Consider the following 23580-nt stretch of genomic DNA (forward strand, 5'->3'; position numbering starts at 1 on the left):
TTACTCTGATGTGTCTTTCTCTCAAATACTCTTCTTTCTTTATTATTATTTTGGGTTGACATTCAGAAATGGTTGGCTGTGTGGTCTGGGGGTAGGGGCTTTATAGCACTGGAGACATGGCCATACTAAGTAAATGAGTACAATATCTTTACATATGATGCATAGTGAGTGTGAGGGCTTGTTTTGTTCAAAACGAAATCCCTGCCCAGTGTCAGAAAGGTCAAAGCAGAGTAGAGAGGAGACAGGTTCTCAGTCCATTCCCAAAGAGTTCTCTACCATGTAGGAGGCAACCTGCCTGTGCACATTATCACTGCGTCAACTATTTTCAGGATCTCTTTTCCTTTTACAGCTGTGTGTGAGCCCAGATGCAAATTCGGTGAGTGTGTGGGACTGAATAAATGTAGATGCTTTCCAGGGTACACCGGGAAGACCTGCAGTCAAGGTCAGTATGACACCAGGATCCTGGGACAAATTCCATTACAATGGGTTCAGGGAGGAAAGATGGCATAGAATTTTTTACAGGGTGGTAGTCAAATCTTGAACATAACATGGTTTAAGGATGAGAGTTTTCAGATAATCTCTCCTTAATTAAGTGTGAAACTTACGATTTTTTTCCAAAATATGCAATAAAAGGCTATAATCAGAGTCTGCCCTTTCATTTCCCAGTCACCTATACCCAATTAATCACACAAAAACTATATTAATTACAACATTGCTTGGCCAATGGCTCAAGTATTCCTAGCTCACTCTTTTTTTTTTTTTTTTTTTTGGTTTTTCGAGACAGGGTTTCTTTGTGGTTTTGGAGCCTGTCCTGGAACTAGCTCTTGTAGACCAGGCTGGTCTCGAACTCAAAGAGATCCGCCTGCCTCTGCCTCCCAAGTGCTGGGATTAAAGGCGTGCGCCACCACCGCCCGGCCCTAGCTCACTCTTATGTCTTAAATTAACCCATTTATAATTAATCTGTATATCACCATGGGGCTGTGGTATACCTCATTTTCTCCATGTCTTGTTTCCTCGGTGGTTGGCTGGTGTCTTTCTCCTCTACTTCGGCAGTCTGACTCTGCCTACTCTCTCTATATATCTCTGTTTGGATTTCCTGTCTGGCTTTACTTTGCTAAACCACTGGCCAAAGCAGCTTCTTTATTAATCAATGGTAATAAAAGACGAGATCCTACATCAAAGGGCCTTGTTTAAAATTATTATTTTTAAGATTATCTAAGTAATATACATTCTTTATTAAAAACAATGCATAAAACTATCAAAATAAAAAAGGATGGGCCAGTGATGTAACTTAGTTGGTAGAGTATCTGCCCAGCATGTACAAGGACCTGGCTTTAATCCCCAGGACTGCATAAAAACCAGGCATGGTGATGCACATCTGTAACCCTAGCACTTGAGAGGTGGAGTCAGGATGCTCAGAAAAGTTCAAGGTCATCTTCAGCTACACATCAATTTCTAGACTAGACTGGCATCTATGAGACCCATTTGAGGGGGGTGGGGCAGAGAGAGGCTCTACCCCAAACCCTTATTAGAACCAAAGTTAACAGTTTGCTCTCCATCTTCAGAGGCTTTTTCCAGGACCCTCCATGCATCAGTATTTCTCCTGGGCATCCTTACCTGCCAGTATGCACAGTGGTCAAACTTCTTAACGTCATTATCCCATTTCTTAGGGTGAAGATATTTGGCATTTAGGAAGCAAATGCTTTCTTACCATCACCATTTACATTGTCTCCAAACAATGCATCAAACGTTTCACTCCTATCCACTTGCGGCCATTCAGTCTGGAGTGATTGCTTTTGTGAGATACGGATCTAAAAATGGAACTGGGGAATTGTGTGCATATTTTTATCCCAGCATATACATTTCTGAGAGGGTTTGATTTTGTTTTTGAGAAAGTGTCTTACTATGTACCTCTAGCCGTCCTAAATGTCACTTTGTAAAGCAGGATGACCTTGAACTCACAGAGATCTGCCTGCTTCTGCCTCCTGGGTGCTGGGATTAAAGATGTGTGACACCACATTGATCTGTTTTGCTTTGAAACAGATTTGCTTGCTATATAGCCCAAGATGGACCTTGAACTCATGATTGTACTGCTACTGCCTCCCAGGTGTTTAGAGTATATATATGGGCTACCATGCCCATTGTATACGATGCTGGCGATGGAATTCAAGATTTTGTACACACTAGGCAAGCACTTTACCAACAAAGCTACACCTACAGCCCAGCAACAGATATATTTCAAAAGTTAATTTATGATATTTGTCTTAATCTATTTATCTGATGCTAATTAAGGATTTATTTACTATCTAGAACATTGGCCAGGTATGGGCACCTGACGACAATCCCAGCATGTGGGAGGTAGAGGCAGGAAGCTCAGGAGTTTGAGGCCAGTCTCCGTTATGTGCTCAAGAACAGACTGGGCTATCTGAGACCCTGTCTCAAACAAACAAGAAAAGTCTAGAACAAAAGTTCTGTCTTCTAGAGAGAGCTTTTAGATAATGTATAAGGTCCACTCTCATTTACCCTTCACATAAGCAATAACTGTATAGTATGTTTATGCAGTAAAATTGTATGGGATGTATGCATGCTAAGGCATACTCGTTACTTACCTAAAATTCAAACTTAACTGATAGTCCTATATTTTTAGTTGCCAAACTCAGGAACCATACCCAAGGGACAGCATTGTTGAAAGCCATTTAGAAGAGGTTCTGTTGGCTGGCATCTACTGGCTACACATCTGTCTTAGTTAAGGTTTCTATTGCTATGAAGAAACACCAAGACCACACAGTCTTATAAAGGAAAACATTTCATTAGGGCTAGCTTACTGTTTCAGAGGTTTAGTCCATTATCATCACGGTGGGAAGCATGGTAGCATGCAAGCAGGCACGGTGCTGGAGAGGTAGCTGAGAGTCCTACATGTACATCTGCAGGCAGCAGGAGGAGAGAGTTTCACTGGGCATGACTTGAGCATTTGAAACCCCAAAGCCCAATCCCAGTGACACACTTCCTCCAACAAGGACACACCTCCTAATAGTGCCACTTCCTAACGGCCAAGCAGTCACATATATGAGCCTATGGGGTGGAGGGGCATTCCTATTCAAACCACCACAGCACTCTACAGTGCCCAGAAATGCCCTGTACCAACAAAAATAGCTTGGTCCAAATGGCAATAAATGTTTGGACTCAGATGTCAAGAGAGGTTCTGCCACCCTTACAGAAAGAAAGCCCTGAGATAAGGTCAAGCACAACCCAGCAAATCACATTTAACTGCTCTCGTGAGAAACTTCCAGAGGGCCAGAGAGAAGGCTCAGCAGTTAAGAGTTCAGATCCAAATGCCACATACAAAAAGAGCTGGGCGTGGTGAGAAAGAACTGTAATCTGGGGCTAGCTGGCTGGCCAATCTAGCCTAATAGCTGAACTCTCTCTTCCTGTCTTCAAAGCCTGGGGATGGCAGCTGGCCTCCTGATTCATACTCATGAACCCAAAGCCGCACACACAGCAACACTGAGAATCACAGGTTCATCGGTGAAATCTCATATTAGACATATTAGATCTCTCTTACCAGGTGCTTGTTTTTTTGTTTCCATAGATCGCTTCTGGAACCCTTTGCACTAGAAGACCTATTTGTCATATTAGTTCTCAAGTTCCAGTAAAATATCAACATTGAGAGAGTGGTCCAGTTGGCTCAAGTTTTAGGGTTTTCTCTCTTCCCCCGACAGTCCCCCTGCCCCATGGCAGTGTGATCAAAAACCACTCATGGCAACGGGCCTTAGGCCTCAACTAATGTGTTTCCCAAAAATTCTCTTTCTAGGACATGAGTGAGTCACTGAGGGCTTGAAGCCAAATGATGGGATACACTGGGTTTTCCATCATGTCCAGTCAACGTATTTCAATTCCCCTATTAAAAGAGGGTGGAGTTGGGGGCCAGTGAGATGATATAGGCACATGCACACACACACACCTGCATGCACACATTTTTGCAAAATAAAATAAACAAAAGTTTTTTTTAAAAAAAAACAATACGGTGGTTGGAGTGTGTAAGGGAGGTGGTAGGGTCGAGGGGACAAGCAATAGAGAAGGAAGCTTCTTCAGGTGATAGAAAACCTGCATCCATGGGGCAGGGGTGGGGGGGAGGTGAGGAGAAGGTGGGGGAGCGAGAGGAGGGGAAGAAGAGGGAACTGGAATTGGTATGTAAAATTTTAAAAGATTGTTTTAAAAACAGAAAAGAAAAAGAAAACCTGCATCCACAGAACTTTCCAAAGGCAGGAAGAGCCTTTGATTCACTTTTCAAGAGCGCATTCTGCTTGCTGCCTTTCAGAATTGTCTTCCCTTCTGTGGAATTTGCTGCTGTTCTCCTGTCTCTTCCTTAGGGGAGTTATGCTATGAGTCCTCCTCCACAATCAGATTGCCAAAGACAAAATAGATCCTTTTATCACAATGTCTTCTAACAGTTTTTTCTCCTGTACCTTTTTTTTTCCTCTTTGAGACAGGGTCTCAAGTATCCCAGGATGACCTTGAACTCCTGATCTTCCCCCACCACCCCACCCCCATATCCACCTCCTGAGTGCTGAGATTACAGGCACCACCGTGCCTGGATTCTGTGGCAATAGGTATTGAACTCAGGGTTTTGTAGATGCTAGGTGAGCACGCTCCTAACTGAGCTACACCCCCAGCCCACCTCCTTTATCATGTTCTTATTTTAAAAGAAATGTTATTTATTCTTTTTTAAAAATGTTAACATTTATTGTTAGTCTTTAATTTTTTTAACAAAATATACTAAGAAGCACAGGAAAAAGACATCTTTGAACAAACTGATTAACCACAACCATGGTTAGCATTGAGAGCGTTCACCCCAGGCTTTTGCTCCCTACACATTTCTGTTTGGTTGTTTATTCATTTACAATTGAGATCATGTACATGTAGCTCTGTAATCACCCCGTGTGCAACTTCACATGCAATTAAATATGCTGCAACCTCACTATCAACTGCTTGTCAGGGTTTCTCTAGAATGATATGAGCTACGACACTGGGTATAAGTCTGGAGTCAACCAAAATCACAGCAATGCTCCCTGTCATGAGCTGTTTAGGAAGTCGTACAAACAGAAATATTCAAATTTGATGTTTCTAACTCTTTAAGTAGCATCATATAGAAGTGTACATGTATTAGAAATGTATAACTTGGGCCAGTGAGATGGTTCAGCGGGTAAAAGGCACTTGCTGTACAAGCCTGATAACCTGAGTTTGATTCCTGGGACCTACATCAGAAGGAGAACACTGACACTTGATAGTTTTCCTCTGACCTCCATGGCAACCATGTGCCCACACTCTCACATACATATCACATACACACACACACACACACTAAATAAAATGTTTTAATAAAAAATATATGTGATAAATTGCCACAATACCTTTCTAGTTGAAACCCAGATTTAAAAAAAAAAAAAAAAAAAAAAAAAACAGAAACTCAACAGTTCCTGCCTCTGACACATCTAAGTATTTCTTCCATCAACAAGAAAAGCATAGCCGTGGATGGTGGTGGGTGGCTTGTGCCTGTGATCCTTAGCACTGGAGGGGATGAAGCATGAAGGCTGCCTCAAGTTCAAGGCCAGCCTGGGCTATCATGTGATGACAGATAGATAGATAGATAGATAGATAGATAGATAGATAGATAGATAGATAGACAGACAGACAGACAGACAGAGACAGGTAGGATAGATGGATGATGCATAGATGGATGGATAGATAGATAGATAGATAGATAGATAGATAGATAGATAGAGAAAAGCATATCTTGGCTTTACTTCCTCTATCACAGTAGAATGGTGATACTCAGCTTATTCTACTCAATTTCTGCTTGTGAAAATCTTTTGTTGCCTATAGTTGTACTTTCTTCTATTTAACTGCTGTACGACATACTCATCATATATCTATCCTGTTGAGGTGTATTTGAATCACTCCAACTATACATACACTAGTATGAACTATACATATGCTAGTGTGTTTTCTTGGTGTGAAAGGACAGCAGGCATTTCTATTAGGAACATGCCTAGGACTGCAACTGCTAGCTCATAGGTAGGTCTCTTTCTAACTTGAAGTTTTCCAAAGTACCTGTAATACTTTCCATTCCCTCCAATGGTGAATGATTGCCCTATTTGCTCCACATCCCCACCAATCTTTCCAAGTGGAAAGACATTTGACAGTTTGAAAGGACAGAAGCAGGGAGCCTGTGTCCTTCTGAAAATTGGCATCCAGTCTCTCACACATGGATGTTTTCTGACTCTTGTTAACTTTCCTCCCTTTTCTGACTGGTCCTGCAGATGTGAATGAGTGTGGAGCCAAACCCCGGCCATGCCAGCACAGGTGCGTGAACACGCATGGCAGCTACAAATGCTTTTGCCTCAGTGGCCACATGCTTCTACCCGACGCCACATGTGCACGTAAGTTCAGCAGCCACTCAACGCGACAAGCTTGTCTTTTGGTAGTCGGTGTGTGGGAAAGGACTTACTTGGGCACCTTTAAAAAACATATCTAGGGTTATCCTGGTGTAGTGGTGCACACTTTTAATCCCAGCATCTGTGAGGGAGGGACAAGCAGATCTCTGTGACTTTGAGGCCAGTCTCATCTACCCAGTGAGTTCCAGGCCAGACAGGACTCCATATTGAAACACTTCTCAAAACAATATGTCTAAGGTTGAGGATATGGTGCAGTTGGTAGAGGCCTGCCTGGCATGTAAAAATCCTTGGGTTTGATCCCGAGCCCCATACAAACAGGGCATGTTAGTGCATGCCTGTGATCACAACATTCAGGTGGAGGCGGGAGAATAAGAAATTAGTTCAAAGTCAAACTGAGTTAGAAGTCAAGTTTGAAGTCAACGTGGGCATACATGAGATTCTGCCTCAAAAAAAAAAAATGGTCTTAAACATCACCGTAAGCTAAAACATCTTTGAGTACTTACTTTTTAAAAATATGGTAAAATGTACACAGCATAAAATTTACCATTTTAACCATTCAAAAGTGGACAAATCAGGGGCCTGTACCTACACAATGTTTGCCAACCACCATAACCACAAGTCAGTCAGTCCCGGAACAAGTTTATCACCCCAAAAGAAAGCCAAACCATTGAGCGGGTAAGGTGGCTCAGTGGGTAAGAGCACTTGCCATGCAAGCCAATGACCCCTGAGCTTGAGGCCTGGGATCCACCAAAAGCCTGACTCCCTATGTAATCCCCAGCACTCTTACTTCAAGATGGGAGGTGGGAACAGAAGAACTGGCAGGACGTTCGTGCCATGCGCGATATAACAGCAGAAGTAACAAGAGAGACCAGGGCTCAACAAGGAGGGAGGCAAGAATAGACTTCTGAAACTTGTCCTCTGTCTGACCTCCATGTGTGTGCTGTAGCACTCATATAACCATACACTCACAAGCTAGTAAGCCCACGTGTGTGTGCACACACATACACACACACACATACACACACACACATACACACTACATTAACAGATGAAATTTAGAGTACACTAAAGGGGAAAAAGCCCTAACCATTAGCAGCCACCCCCATTGCCCTTACAGCTACAAATCTGCCTCTGTCTCTGTGGACTTGTTTCTTCTAGATACTCATTTTATAAATGAAAAATAAAGACTCACAGGGGTGGGGGGAATCAATTACATAGCTCTGTGTGTGTGGAGACGAGTTTGATTTTACCATGAAACTAGGTGTAGCGAGCAAAGGGAGGTGATAAATGTCCGCATCATCCCAGGCCATCAATCCTTCCCACCAGCTACCTTTCTCACACCCCTACTCCCTGAGATTAGAGTGTCTCGTTGGAAATGCATTCTGACCCACATTCCTGAGAAGAAAAGCTTTTCTATGATAGAGACCCGGGTTCTGTGGGAGGGTGGGAGTCTCCATCCATTCATTTCTTGAGAGAAGAGGCTTTTTAAGTTTCACATTGCAGCTGAAAAGCAAACCCACCTTCCCTGCCTGCCTTCCCTCCCCTCTTGCCCTCTCCTTTTCTTCTGCCCTGTGACCCCCAGCAAACATAAACCTGCTGCCTTCAGTCAGCTTCCTAGGGTTGCAGTCAAGTAGGCTTCCAGTCCACCCCAGGCTTGCCAAGGTCATCTCATCTAGTCTTGCCTAGTGCCCCTGGCTCCTCTCTGTCCTGTCCCCTTCTCACCATTTACTCAGATCCTCCCGTAGTAAACAAGCCTAAGAGATAACACAAACATTCACAGTGTCTTTTTCAAATATCCTTATTCTCATAAACAGACACCCACACAAAACAGTCTGATAGCTTAATGAATTCTTGTACAGCACCTTTGGGACTACCACCAACTAGAACTTGGCCAGAACTTTTCTCTTATGCCTCCCCAAAGAAGACCCATTATCTAGGCTTTTACAGCCATCGCTTTGAACTTGTTTTAAAAAGATCGATGCTAATGGATCTGAAACCTTCCAGGAGAACTCAGGCAATGCCAAAAGAGATATCTTTCCCCAAATGGAAAGAGTGTAATGTTAATTTTGCTGATTACATTTCAAAGAAGATAACTATAAAGAGAGGAAAATAAATGAGTACTATAACCATGAGTAGGTGTTTGCTTCCCAACTTCAGTCTCCATCCCTCTAAGGATTATCTTTGCTTCTCCATTTAGAGCTTAAACCATGTCCTTGGCCTCTTTCCTGGGTGCTGGTTTTATTCTTCCTGGCCCATTTCACCGTCTTTGATCCCTCTGGATGACTAGCGTTTTCTGGAGCTGGGTGGATGGAGTATATTTACCAAAATCATGGTTGTGGTCAATGGTCAGAGAATATAAGAAATTTTGAGGGAGCTGGGAGATGGCTCAGGAGGTAAAAGGGAGCTGGGAGATGGCTCAGGAGGTAAAAGCATTTGACCTGCCAGCATGAGGACCCGAGTTCAAATCCCTAGAACCCTAGTAAAAAACAAAACACAAAGCACAAGGGTCTATAATTCCAGCAACCCTTCAGGAAGGTGTGAGGCAGAGACAGAAGGATCCCTGGAGGTTTCCAGGCCAGCTAGCCTGGAGTACATAGTAGAAAAGCAACAGAGACTCTACCTCAATCAACTTCATTGGAGTCTTGGTTTCTTTTGGTTTGGTTTGTTTATCTTCTTTTTTCTTGAGGAGGGAGGTTACAAGGATGTGGGGGTGGACCTGGGAGGACTGTGAAGTAAGTGTGATCAGAGTCCATGATGTGAAATTCCCAAATAATTGATGAAATATTATTTTTTAAAAAAAGTTTTAAAGCTGAAGTGAGTTCAAGGCCAGTCTGAGAAATATAAGATGATGTTGCAATTTAAGAAATAGGGGTGCACTCAGAGCTATAGGTTTTGTCTAGAGATGGTCAAGTGCAATGTATTCCTCCATGAAACAAGCCACAAGTGAGATTCATCCCAGGGGCCACCAGAACACGTTTGCCTGGATTCCTTGTGGGTTTCCTTATGGGACTCAGACAATGAATCCTGTCCTAAGACATATTACAATTTACATCACAGAATTTGGAGAGACTTCCTTCGTTAATCTCTGTCTACTTTTGCAGACTCTAGGACGTGTGCCAGGACAAACTGCCAGTACAGCTGCGAAGAAACAGAGGAAGGGCCACGATGTGTGTGTCCATCATCTGGCCTCCGCCTGGGCCCAAATGGAAGAGTGTGCCTCGGTAAAACAGAAGGCATAGCCTCCATTCCTCTCCTTCCTCTCCCATTTCCTCTTCATTCCCCTCCATTCTCCCTCCACTGAACTCCATTTTCATTCATTACAAGGCTTGTGCTCAACAGATACTGTATAAGGTAACTCGATTCAGGAAATAACCAGGCCAGCTTAAAGATAAACAATTATATTTTTACTTATTATAAGGGGAAACTCACACCACAAGAATGGGAAGTCCGAGTTCCACTGTGTCCCGCAAGACAGAGAGAGAGAGAGAGAGAGAGCACCTGGTTCTTCCCGGTATTTCTTACTGGCTCCAGGTAGCCACGCCTTAACTAGGTTCCACTTCTTAAAGATGATTGGTTAACAAAGCTTCCCCCATTACCTCCCCCTTTTGTCTAAACAAGATCGATCCAAACCCAATACAACTATATACAATAGGAACAGATACCAAGTATAAAATTATAAACAAAATAAGCAATATTAAGCAAGGAACACATAACAAAAGTTTTACTAAACATTCTATTTCAAGGAGTCTAAATCTTGCATCAGAATTAAGCTTGGCTAAATCGTGAGGAAGGTAACTATGACTATCTAATCTTCAACCCCATCGAAGATCTGACCAGGGAAACAATATTACTTGAGTAAGCAGGAAGTGCAATCAAGCAACTTCCAAAATGTGCAACAAATGACAGAGACAACTGGCTACCTGGACAATCACCCAAAGTCTCATTTGCAACCTTAAAGCAACCAACTTTGGCTAAGGCCTAAAATAACTGACAGACTATTTTCAAAGGCAAGAAACTTTTCAAAACTGTCTTACTCCTTTCTTGGCATGATTTGACAGTCCTGCTTATCCATTTCCGGATACTATGTATCTTGTCAGTAGTTGAGGCATGGGCATTTCTTTGTCCAAAGACCAATTTTGCCAAAAAGAAAACAAGCTCCAGGTGGAGTGTCTTCAGTGCTCAACATTCCCTCGGGAATAGATGGGTGCTCTAAGTTATTTAAATGCCATTTTCTACAACTGTTTGAGGTGGCTGAAGATTATCTATCTATGCAAAATATAATCTCTATGTATCTAAAGAACCTGATTAGTCTAACTATAAGTATGACAAACATAGATGACTATTAATCTACAATTCTTAATACCTATATAACTTAAAGACTAAGATAATAAACAACTGTGCAATAAATGAGGACAATGACCTCCAAATGTAAACAATGTGTAAGTATCTTGATCAGAGGTAGAAATGTACAATGTAATATTGTTAATATGTATCAATATATAAAAAATGTTTTTTGTTGTTGTTGTTGTTGCTTTTTTTTTTTTTTTTCGAGACAGGGTTTCTCCGTACCTTTTTTTTGGTTCCTGTCCTGGAACTAGCTCTTGTAGACCAAGCTGGCCTCGAACTCACAGAGATCTGCCTGCCTCTGCCTCCCAAAGTGCTTGGATTAAAGGCGTGTGCCACCACCGCCCGGCTATAAAAAAATGTTTTATACAGAGGTAGAAGCATGCATGCATACTAATTGTATATATTCCTAACAATCATATTGCACCAAATACACGTAACATTTTGGTTGGGTGAACACACTGTCTCAATAAAAGAGAGGAAATGAGACCAGAATTTTGAAAAAGGTTCATCGTCTTTGATTTAAATAAGCAAATATAAATATGATTCAATGTAATAGAAATATTTTTCAGTGAGGATGCTGCATGTTTATTTATTCAAATGTATATAATTTGATGGATTTTGTGTATAAAGTAGTTCAGTCATACAGGCCAGGGAAGCACTTTTTTTAAAAACATGCATGTATATTAAACTATTTGTTTTGTTTCTATTTGTTTGTTTTTGTTTGTTTTTCAAGACAGGGTTTCTCTGTGTTGCCCTGGCTGTTCTGGAACTCACTATGTAGACAAGGCTGGCCTTGAACTCACAGAGATCTGCCTGCCTCTGCCTCCCAAGTGCTGGAGTTAAAGGTGTGCACCCCCCCTCCACTGCTCACCTCTGGTTTCTGGCTTCCTTTTGAGAGTGATCAAAGACTTAATTAGGGTCACAGAGCTTAGGATCCTTTAGTGGATATGATATGACTAAGTCTTGATCAAACTAAATTCAATTTTTTTGCCTACCTCCTTAATTGATTGGATGCTATTTTAATTGAAAGGAAGAGCTGATGCTCAGGAAAATGATCACTGAATAATAACTTTGCTCAACTCAGTACTTATTAAATGCAGAATAGCTCAGTTGATTAAGTACTTGCCTTGCGTGCATGTGTCCCCAAGTTGATCCCCAAAATACACTCATGGGGTAGGGGCAGCTGTGCAATGGAAACAATAAGCCAGCATCAACTTTCACACTTAAACGAAGATCTAACCTACTTGATATCTGGAAATTAGAGTAATGCCTGAGTCTTAGTAGATTGCTCAGCATAGCTGTCGGACCATGTGATATCATTCACGTGGGAGAAAAGAAACATAGCTACAGTTGGTTAAAAGTACATTGTTAAACAGTTATACTCAACACACAACTTTAGACAACAGTGAATTCCTACACAACTACATTTTTGTGATTTGAGTCAATCTTACAGAGCTTAGAACAAGCTATCTAATGCGTTGGCAAAATGCACATCTTAAAATGTTTGTGCATTTTGGTTTGCTCAAATTGTGACTGACTTCACTTTCAAACATTGTATGCTATACAATATAATTAGTAACGGAAGAAAAATATTCACTTGGAACACATGTTAAAGCATAGGTACCACATGCCAGACACACACTCAGCCCTAGAAGAGCTGGGGTCTAACAAATGAGCAGAGATCAAAAGTCGGGAGTGTGATTCAGTAATTCAGAGCTTTGTAGCCTTCAGTATAAGATTTACCTGATATGTCTAAGTCTCGATCAAACTTAATTCAATTTTTTTGCCTACCTCCTTAATTGATTGGATGCCATTTTAAGGCATAGCTTGCATAAAGCTCTGTGTTCCATCCCCGGCAATGCACAAGGCATGGTGGCACACACAGTTGTGATCCCAGAACTAGTAAGGTGAAGGCAGAAGGATGAGGAGTTAAAGGTCATTCTTGGCTACATAGCCAGTCTAAGACCAACCTAGGATACACGTGTGTGGCGGGCGGGGGGGGGGGGGATATAGATAATGACGTTATAGCCAGGAAACACCTCCAATGAAAGACAGGCACAGTGATGCGAACCTGTGAACTAAAGAGCTGTACGTGTGCCTGGTAAAAACCTAGAATACTTCCTGAACAAGTGATATAGGCACCAGATAATCAGTTTTCTAGGCCAGGAGGTTGCATGTGCTTGAGCACTGCATGCTGGGGGTTAAGGTGAGTACCTGCGCATGTGTTGGAGTACTCTTCCTGCAATCACTGACAGCTTCTGCTCCTATACTTTAGATATCGATGAATGCGCTTCCAGGAAAGCCATCTGCCCTTCCAATCGAAGATGTGTGAACACATTTGGGAGCTACTACTGCAAATGTCACATTGGTTTTGAATTGAAATATGTCAGTCGCCGGTATGATTGCGTAGGTAAGATAGTGACTTTTTTTCCCTTGCCTCCGAGCCCCATAAGCTTTCTCTACAGCTATTTTTTTATGTCCGTTCAATCTACTATACTGGCCAGGTAGACAACACAGAAAACCTTGATATTAAGTTTGCAGCATTTAGGTAACCCCAGTAAAATTAATTATGAAGCTATGTCCGTAGTGACTTAAACAAATGAATATAATTATTATGGAGGCAAATATCTTGAGATGTTACCTGTGAGATCTTTTTTTATAATTTTGTAAGTTTTCAATTAGTTTATATTTGCTTCTGTTTCCAATTACACATCCAAGAATGGGAGCAATAAATATTTATATTTGCTGTAAGATTAAGAAGAGCTGGGGAGTTTGTTCCTCATGTTTTCCATTGGCTTTAGACAAATGTATGAAGGTGCCTGGAGAGTTTGGTCCGTAGTTACAAGTATTTGGTCTACAAACACAAGGACCTGAGTTTGGGTCCCAGCAACCACATAATAAGCCAACTCTCCCAGAAAACACCTGAACCACAGTACTAGGGAACAGGGACAAGAGGATCACTGGGGTCTGCTGGCTCTGGACTATCTAAGAAAAAACAGGAGCCTTAGGGAGAGACTCTGCCTCAAAAAGAAAAGTGGATAATTATAGAGGAGGACACTCAATGCCCTCATCAGGCACACACACATCTGCACACACACACACACACACACACACACACATCCATTTTTTAAAAGGAAAATTCTATGAAAAGGCACGTGTTCTTTCCTCTTCTTTTGGCCTCTCCATAGCTCAAGTGTCAAACTCAGTCTCTGCTAACACTGTTCTTAGTCAACTATTATTCTCATCTGTATGAAGTCAAACATTTTTATCTCTTAGGGAAGGGATCCCAAGCCTCAAGAGCTTGTGGGGTCTTGCATACCCATTGCCTGTAGAGCTTTTTTGTTGACCACCAGCTCCCAAATAACAACATGGAAACTTATTAATTATGAAAACTTGGCCCTTAGCTTAGGCTTGTCTCAGCTAGCTCTTATAACTTAAATCAACCCATTTGTCTCCATCTATATTCTGCCACATAGCATTACCTCCCTTCAATCTTGTACTTCCTGTTTCCTCTCTGTGTCTGGCTGGTGACTCCACCTTTCTTCTTCCCAGAGCTTTCTCTGGCTGGAAGTCCCACCTATACTTCCTGCCTAGTGTTGGCTGTTCAGCTTTTTATTACGCCAATCCCAGCAATGCATCTTCACACAATGTACAAATATCCCACGGCAATTGCCCTTAATATATTGTCCTACAGTGAAGAGAAATGTGGATTACATCTAGCTCTCTATTCACATAACATGGGTGACAAAGGTTTCCACATGACATGGAAAGCTAACCAGTGGAGAAAATGTGATTATTTAAATCCTGTGTTTAGGGCTTCTTGGGACACGTCTTGTACCTTCATGGTGGGGCAACACCCCATTGCTGGTTTTTGAAGCATTTGGGGAGGCCTCGGTGGTTATTCCTTCAAATTTTCTTCACCCTCTCCTGTTGGCCCAGCCAGTCGTGCAATCCAATGACAGTGGTGCAGTATTCCCCAGTTCCCTGACACTGCAAGGACTTTCCCCACACAACAAGTTGGGACTCCACATAGCTGCACAAGGAAGCAAATCTCGGATGTGCTACAAGTGCTTAAGACGAGCATCAGCGCTCCTTTTATGACTGAGTTCAAAATAATACACTGCTTTGTATGCTTACATCTACAAAAGCATAGGCAGGACATGGGGTGCAGAGTAGAGCACTTGCAGTTCCCACCTGGGTGGAATCTGGCCAATTTTCCACCTCTGAACCCAACAGGCAAGCTCAAACCAGCCTGACCCTTTCCCCTTGCAGCTTCTAAACAAAATGCCCATGCCCGTGAATTCAGATGATGTCAGAGGTTCCTGGCTGATCCTGTCTTTTTTGTTTGTGAGGCATTTAAAGGCCATCCAAAATTAGAATTCATTTTCTGATATCATTACTTAGTTTTCCGATTACAAGGATGAAAAGCAAACCCATCCAAAATCTAGCATTCGTTTCCCAATAGTGTTATTCAGTTCCAGATTACATAGATGAAGATGTTAAGGAGAAACTCCAAACATGTTAGCAGATTTCAATAGCATTAATAATAAGCAGGCCGTGAAGTTGCTCGGGGGAGGTGAGTTGCATGCACCTTTCCTACATACCAGACAGGCGCCAGGCAAAGCCAGGGCTCTGGGCCAAAGGGCCTCTGGTTTTGAACACCTCTCCACTCTCAGGTCGCACTTAGTTTGCTGAGGTGTTGAGTGGTTGGTCTCGAAGTTGCTAAAGTGAAAAGGCTACTCTTTCAGCAAGCCCTTTTATCATAAAGTTGTTCACTGGAATGTTCCCCTTTTCAGATATAAATGAGTGTGCTCTGAATACCCACGTGTGCAGCCTCCATGCCAATTGTCTCAATACCCCAGGATCCTTCAAGTGCAAATGCAAGCAGGGATATAGGGGCAATGGACTTCAGTGCTCTGGTAAGTGGCATTTGGTCATGGCGCTATCCTATCTGCCCCCCCCCAAAAGCATTCTTTACAGATCCCGACCCTCTGTGTGTGTCAATCACCCTTGCGTCTTTTCCTAGTTGGGCTGTATTCCTGGGACTCACAAAAGTTATAGACACAGAACTGAAAGATCCAGGGCTGGGATGTAGGTCAGTTCATAGAGTACCTAACCAGTACAAAGCCTTGCTCCCAGGACTGAATAAACAAGGCACGGTAATCCCAGCACTTGCAAGAGGTGGAGGCAGGATGCTCAAACATTCAAGGTCATCCTCTAATACATAATGATTTTGAGCCCAGACTGAGACACAGGAGACCCTGTCGCAAAAACAAATAAATCCTAGGAGGAAAACACACACACACACACACACACACACACACACACACACAAAGGCAATACATCTTACTTTTCTGGTCACAACATACTTTCGTCAGGATTTTTTTCAGAAAAGCAAAAGAGACAAACTAGGATGTGGTAGACATCCTTTCTTCTTGTCATCCTAAAGCCTATGTTCTGTGTGTGTGTGTGTGTGTGTGTGTGTGTGTGTGTGTAGAACAACCAATGAACTCTTTAATGATAGTGAGTTTAAACTATAAATGTATAAGTCAGATGTCCAACTAGAAAATGTCACAGCTGTTAACCTGGAATAACAGGAAAAGCGATTTCCCATGAGTACTTTGTATAAACAGATGCTTCAGAAGATTTCTTACTTGCGGTGGGGACCCACGCCAACTGAGACTCCACCATCTTATGGTACTTGAGTATTAACTCAAGCCCTTAGGATATTTTGCACCCTGGAAAGAGGCACAGGCAATTAGATACTAACCTCTTACCACTTCAACTTGGAAGTGGCAGACTTCAAGGGCCAAAATGATGATGATGATGATGATGATGATGATGATGATGATGATGATGATGTTAGCGGTAGTAATGGTGGTGGTTGGTGATGGTGGCAATGAACACTAGGAATCCCAGGGAATACCGGCAAGGACAAGCTATCTACGCTCACAGTGCATGCCATCCTCTGGTAAATAGAGTCCTACAGTGTTTAAAGCCAACCAGTCAGCATGACTCATGCCTGTACTCCCAACACTTAAGAGGTGGGGGCAGGAGGATAAAGACTTCAAGGTCATCCTTGGCTGCATAGTGAGTTTGACCTGGGCTGCATGAGATCAAGAAGAATAGCTGTAATAATTATAAAATAATTAGTAATAATAATAATAATAATAATAATAATAATAATACCAGCAACTACTAGATTTATCCTTCTTGTAACTGTGGCTAGTCTTGTAACTAGACTTGTTTTTGTTTTGCTTTGTTTTGTTGTGTTTTTGTTTGTTTGATTGGTTTTGATTTTTTTTTAAATATTTATTTATTATGTATACAATATTCTGTCTGTGTGTATGTCTGCAGGCCAGAAGAGGGCACCAGACTTCATTACAGATGGTTGTGAGCCACCATGTGGTTGCTGGGAATTGAACTCAGGACCTTTGGAAGAGCAGGCAATGCTCTTAACCACTGAGCCATCTCTCCAGCCCCTGGTTTTGATTTTATTATTACTTTTGTGTGTGTGTGTGTTTGTGTGCGCGCATGCGCGCACACGCGCGCGCATGCAGGGTGTTTGTGGGAGCATGCATACCACAGCATGCATGTGGAGGTCAGGGGAAACTTTCGGGACTCAGTTCTCTCCAACCACCTTTTTGTGGACGGTGGAGATCAACCCAGGATTGTGCATCAAGAGTCTCTAAAGAGCTGAGCCACCTCACTGGCCTTGTTTGTTTGTTTGTTTGTTTACTTTTTTGCTTATTTGTTTTGAAATAAGGTCTTGTAATGTAGTTTGGGCTGCCTGATACTCAGTATGTAGTCCAGCCTAGCCTTGTACTGACTACCATCCTGCCTCGGCTTCCTGAGTCCTGGGATTATAGGCATATGTTGCCACAACTGCAATAGACATTTTTATGCCCTGTCTCTAGTATCTCCTGAGCTCTTTAATATAAGTCTCATAAGTATATCTGTAAATCATATGCTGGCCTGCCTCACACCCTGCGGCCCCACCCAGCCAAGACTGCCAATGACACCTAGAGTATCTTCTAGATTGTGCAAGACTACACACTATGTGCCATGAAAGATATTCAACAGCACACATATAAAAGGTTCATGGTATCCAACTGGGCTGTGGCTGGGTTTAGATATCAGATTTCATGGAGAACTGCCAAAAGAACTGGGCAGCATTTATTTTGAAGAAAAATAATGATGAGAAGCATAAATTGTGCCTGGAAATTTTTTAAGAAACGTGAAACCAAAAGTGGCCCCTCTACAGAAGACAGGGACCAATGGGTGGAAATTATAGTCTCTCATAAAGCTGACTAGACAGTGGAGCAGGGAATCTCACAGAGTAGTAATGGCATAGGCATGGATTTGTGTCCAGAGGGCATCTGAGATACCCAGGCCCTTGTGTCCCGGAAGAAGGTATTAGACTCCAGGCTGGTATGGAAATGACTTAGTGGGTCAAGTACTTTCCACTCAATCATAACGACCTGTATGCACATCCCCAACATCCATGATAATATTGGGACGACATGGCAGTCTGCCTCTGATCCCAGTGCTTGGGAAGTGGAGACAGAACATCCCCAGAGCAAACTGGCTAACCATACAAGCTGAATTAGCGAGCTCTAGGTTCAGCTGAGAGACTAGCCCTCAATATATAAGATGGACAGCAATCGAACACCTGATATTGATCTCTAGCCTCCATGGGTACCCAACATGCATAAGACATACATACACACATTCACAGACACCTCATGCACATACTCATGGGGAAAAAAAAGAATTGAACCCCAAATAGAGCTCATGATAGCTCTTGTGGTGGGTGCCTGTAATGGGCCAGTTCACAGTACCTAGGAGTTCTTCAACTCGAGAAGGCAAAATAGAGCACGCCATGCATATTCCTAGATTCTAGACACAGAGCACCAGACTCTCCATGCCCTGAAGCCTTAGGTTATTGTCTACAAAGCTGCCCAGCCTTGCAGGTGCAGCTAGAGATGGGAAATCAATGTCTCCGGGAACCCCCCTCAGGCAGTGGAGGGCTTGAAGTCTTTAAGGAAATGCCCATCCCTTCCCCCCTTCATAGTGTGAGGCAATCCTGAGCAGTGATGCTGCACAGGCTCCCAGATTTCCCTAGCCAGACTGAGTTCATTGCCCACAGTGATGACCTGCCCGTTGTGACACCATCTTGTGTCTCCTCTCACCTTCTTTGACTCACTGTCCTCCTTCTCCTACTGTGCCTTCTGGAATCCCAGATAAACCACCTATACCCAAATCCTTCTTTGGGAATGTGCCGAAGGTAGTTCAAACTAAGACTAATACATTTCTGAGAAGCTTGTCTTAGGGTTGAAATGAGGTGACGTATGGAGAAAGCTTCATCAGGCTGGCCACATAATAGATGCTCAGTAAAGTTTGCTGTGGTTAGTATTGTTATTAGTGTCATCTCAACCCCCTGTTGAGGGCCAGATGTTCTACTGTGAAATTGCATAAAGATAATTGCAAAAGTGCCATGCAGGAAAATAGGAGCCCCAAGAAAATACGTGTTTCTTTAAAAGGGCAATTTACCTCTACATGACGATCTCCTAACTTCCATGGCTAAGAATTGAAGAATTAGAAATAACTGCCTAGAGGGGCCATGGATGTAGCTCAGTTGGGGTAGAGTGCTTGCCTAGCATGCCTAAGGCTCTGAGTCCCATCCCCAGTACTCCATAAACTGGGTGTAGTAGCACACGCCTGTGATCCCAACACTGGGGAAATAGAAGCATAATTAAAAGGTCGAGTTATCCTTGGCTACATGGTGGGTTTGAAACCACCCTGGACTATATGAGGTCCTATCTGAAAGAGGGAGAGGGAGCAGGAGGGAAGGAGAGGGAGGGAGAGAAGAGGAGAGGAGAGGAGAGAAGAGGAGAGGAGAGGGGAGGGGAGGAGAGGGGAGAGGAGAGGAGAGGAGAGGAGAGGAGAGGAGAGGAGAGGAGAGGAGAGGAGAGGAGAGGAGAGGAGAGGAGAGGAGAGGAGAGGAGAGGAGAGGAGAGAGAGCTTAATGAGGGGGCACAATTGTATGGCGTTGTTTGCAGCCCCTGTTTTCTGTATTGTAGTCAAGTGCATTAAAATTATAAATCAACACAAACATTTCTTGTATCAAACAAACTTCTATTTTTTAGCATCCATGTGCACAGCTTTCGGAATAAGATTACTTTAGGTTGACTCCTAGCGCCTTGACTTCATACCTGTAGACTGAGAACAAGTATTTGACTGCCAATGGCTCAGTTTCCATATGTGCAAAAATAGGTATAGCAGCATTTATCCCTTAATATTGTTTAATACTAAATGAAATAATAGTTACAATATAAACAAATGTCCACATATAGTGCTAACCATAAGCACAGAATATGATACTCAAAAATATGTTTGATTATTTTTCATGGTATCTTTGAGTGTTTTTGTTTGTTTCAGTTTGTATCTTTGGAACAGACTCTCTCTTATTCCCAGTCGGCCATAAACCTCTTGTGTAGCTGGGGACCATACTGAACTTCTGAACCTCCTGCTTGGATTACAGACATCTGCCAACACACCCAGTTCATTCAGTGCTGGGGAGCAAAGCCAAGACTTTATACATGCTAAGCAAGTATGCTCGCGAGTGAGCTACATTCCCAGACCTGGTTTAAAGATTAGTACTTTTAAGTTTTAAATTTTTGTTTATTGTTTGCATGCACCTGAAATGGGGCACAGGGTGAACATGCCCTGATTCAAGTGTGGCAGTCAGAGAACAATCTTGTGGCAGCAGTGCCCTTCATTTGCATTTGTGTGGGGCCTGGGGATTAAAGTCGGCTTGCCAAGCTTGTGAGGCAAGAGCTTTTACCCACGGAGCCACCTTGCTGGCCCTAATATGTTTCTTTAATCATTCATGAGCTGAAAAGACAAGTCAGTGGGTAAAATGCTTGGCATACAAGCCTGAGGACCTGAGTTCAGATCCCCAGAACTCTCATTAAAGTTAGAAATAGTAGGCACATATCTGTACTATGGTAAGCTAGGAAACTGAGAACAGGACACTTACCAGAAAGTCTCAGGCCAGCTAGCCTGACATAGACAGTGGCAAACAACAAGAGACCGTGTCTCAAACCAGGTGGAAGGAGACGAAAGGCACCTGATGTTCTACTATAACCTCCACACACATCATGGCATGCTTATGCCCACATTCATACATGTGAACACACATACCCACACACACACACGCCCATCACACACACACAAAGAGATATTTTAAAAATGAAATTTTCTAAAAACACTAATCACTTATTTTTAACATCAGTTTGATTTCTTCGTAGAACAGGGACATACATGTATCCTTGAATCACAGATCTCAAGGAATGTGAGACAGTCTAGAGAAAAAGAACTGTTAGCCTTAACATAGAAATAAGCCCATCATGGATGTGGTAGAAAATAGAAGGTATTCTTGTGCTTTGCTCTCAAGTCCTCACTCTGCTGCTAGCTAACCAAGTGCCCATGGGCAAGTCACTAATTCACCCATCTACAAAACTACAGTATCCACCTAAGCAGCCCCTTTCTGCCTCTGAGTTCTTTTATACTAGCTAGTATTTCCCCATTACCAAAGTCTAGCTCTGGACTTTCTCTTGGCTCCCTGGTCTTTATCATCAACCCTGAATGTATTCAGGTAAGACACACAGTGTAGTGTAGAAGACAGCTGGGGTTTAGCTCAGAATAACATGAGGCACCATCAGGGCTAAGAATGGGCAATGGCCAAAAGGGCAGTCGAGGAAGAAAACGCTTTCACAGGGTCAGAGTAGACAATGTACTAAAGGACCAATTGGGTTGGCCAACATGTTAAAGTAAATTATGTGCTTTTTGGTTGTGAGCCTAGCCTTTAGTGGCTGAGCCATCTCTCCAGTGTGTGCTTTTTTTTAAAAAAAATAAAAAGTCTCTAGGACAGAGTGAAAATGCCATAATGAAAACCCATTATTTGCTGGGCAGTGGTGGCGTATGCCTTTAATCCTTGGACAGAGACAGAGGCAGAGGGATCCCTGTGAGTCAAGGCCAATCAGACCTTCAGAGCTAGTTCCAGGACAGCCAAAGCTATAAAAAAAACAACAACCTCTGGCCTAGAGTGTCTTTCCGAGGGGTGTTTTCCTCTCCAGCTGACCAGAAGGCCCCTTTTGAAGTCTCTTAAGAGAAGGGACAAGAATGTATCTTTGTTCTTTATCAGAAAGCCTCCTGGTGGGTAAGAATCTTGGAATCTTTCTGGAGATTTAGAAAGACTCCACCCAGAACCGGTCAGACCCCATTATGTAGCCAAATTTTAAAGACAGGCAATTCTGACACTTAACCCCTTCTTTTGTCTATCAGCGCTTTTCACTTGCGAAGTTGGTATGTTGCCAGGGACACAGGAAGTACAGCTAGAAGTGGCCCGGCAACGATGACTATCAAGCCTGATAATTTTTGAATTTATTTTCTTTATTCTTTGGCAACTTCATATATGTATCTAGTAGATTTTGGTCATTTTTTGACCCTGCCCCCCAATAGCCTCTCATCCCATTCCTGCTGAACCCCTTTATCTGAAGTCTCCCTCCTAGTTTCAGTCTGTTGTTGGCGTTGCTTTGTTTTTTCTTAGGGGAAGGGGGGTGGCCGACTGAGTTTAACTAATTAGAGGTGCTTGCGTGAGCATGGGATGGAGGTAGTTACTGAAGCATGGGCAGTTTACCAATATCTACACCATTGAAGGAAATGACACACACTCCGCCAATAACCAATAACTTCTAGCTGTTCAACTGCCAACACCTCTTCAGAGAAGATGGGGCCTCATAAGGCCCTCCTCCATCTGTAATGGAATATTGATAGGCTCCATCTTGTGCAGGTTACCACAGCTACTGTGAGTTTGTAAGTGCAATAGCCATGTCATATCCGGAGGACAGTGTTTCATGGCATCTATCCCCTCTTCCGTGATGTCCCCTGAGACTTGGACAGGGTGCTATAGAGGTCTTATTTGGGGCTGGAAGCACTTTGACACTTCTGAAATGGTTGATTGTTCAAGCATGAGCTCAATCAAATGCCTAGTCTCCTGTCTTACTTTTTGGTTTAGTTATTCCGGAAAATTCTGTGAAGGAAATCCTCAGAGGACCTGGGACCATCAAAGATCGAATCAAGAAGTTACTGGCTCACAAGCACAATATGAAGAAAAAGGTGAAGCTTAAAAATGTCACCCCAAGACCCACCACTACACGCACCCCTAAGGTTAACTTGCCTTTCAGCTCTGAAGAGAGCATTTCCAGAGGAGGGAATTCTGATGGAGAACAAAAAAGGAAGGAAGAGAAAAAGAGACAGGGACTTGAGGAAGAGAAAAGAGACGAAGTCCTAAAGAACGAGGTAGAAGAGGAGCGAAGCCTTCGAGGAGATGTGTTTTGTAAGTATTGCTTTTGTTATTCTTGCATTCTACAAAAACAAACATAATTCCTCATGACAAATCAACAAACAAGAGTAAACAATCCCTGCCTTAAGAAAGATGGTTTAGCTTCCTTTCGGTATACCGAGTCTGAAACATCCAAGCTTTTTATAAAAAAAAAAAAATGCTTAATACAATCATTTTATTACATCACAAATAAAAACATCACACAGCAATTTTGAGGAGGCCATTCAAACTCTATACACTTATCATGGCCATTCTGAAGCTGTGGCATATCACTTGGGGTTTCACTACCAATTACATCTTTATGCACGTAGCCGCCACAAAAAAAGAAAAAACATAACAGAGTTAAAACTTGGACAAAATAGCTTTATA

The 23580-nt window shown here is 42.6% G+C and overlaps 1 protein-coding gene across 2 annotated transcripts in view; it reads left to right on the forward strand.

Annotated features, from left to right (window-relative positions):
- Positions 1-23580, forward strand: part of Egfl6 (EGF like domain multiple 6) — a 60745-nt gene that overhangs the window by 23022 nt on the left and 14143 nt on the right. For both annotated transcript variants that reach the window (XM_057760068.1, XM_057760069.1), the window contains exons 3-8: positions 350-442; positions 6321-6440; positions 9557-9676; positions 13078-13212; positions 15599-15721; positions 22885-23205. In XM_057760068.1, the coding sequence (XP_057616051.1) occupies positions 350-442; positions 6321-6440; positions 9557-9676; positions 13078-13212; positions 15599-15721; positions 22885-23205 (912 nt within the window). The remainder of the gene's footprint in view (positions 1-349; positions 443-6320; positions 6441-9556; positions 9677-13077; positions 13213-15598; positions 15722-22884; positions 23206-23580) is intronic.

The sequence above is a fragment of the Chionomys nivalis genome, chromosome X (assembly GCF_950005125.1).
Source record: "Chionomys nivalis chromosome X, mChiNiv1.1, whole genome shotgun sequence".
NCBI lineage: Eukaryota > Metazoa > Chordata > Mammalia > Rodentia > Cricetidae > Chionomys > Chionomys nivalis.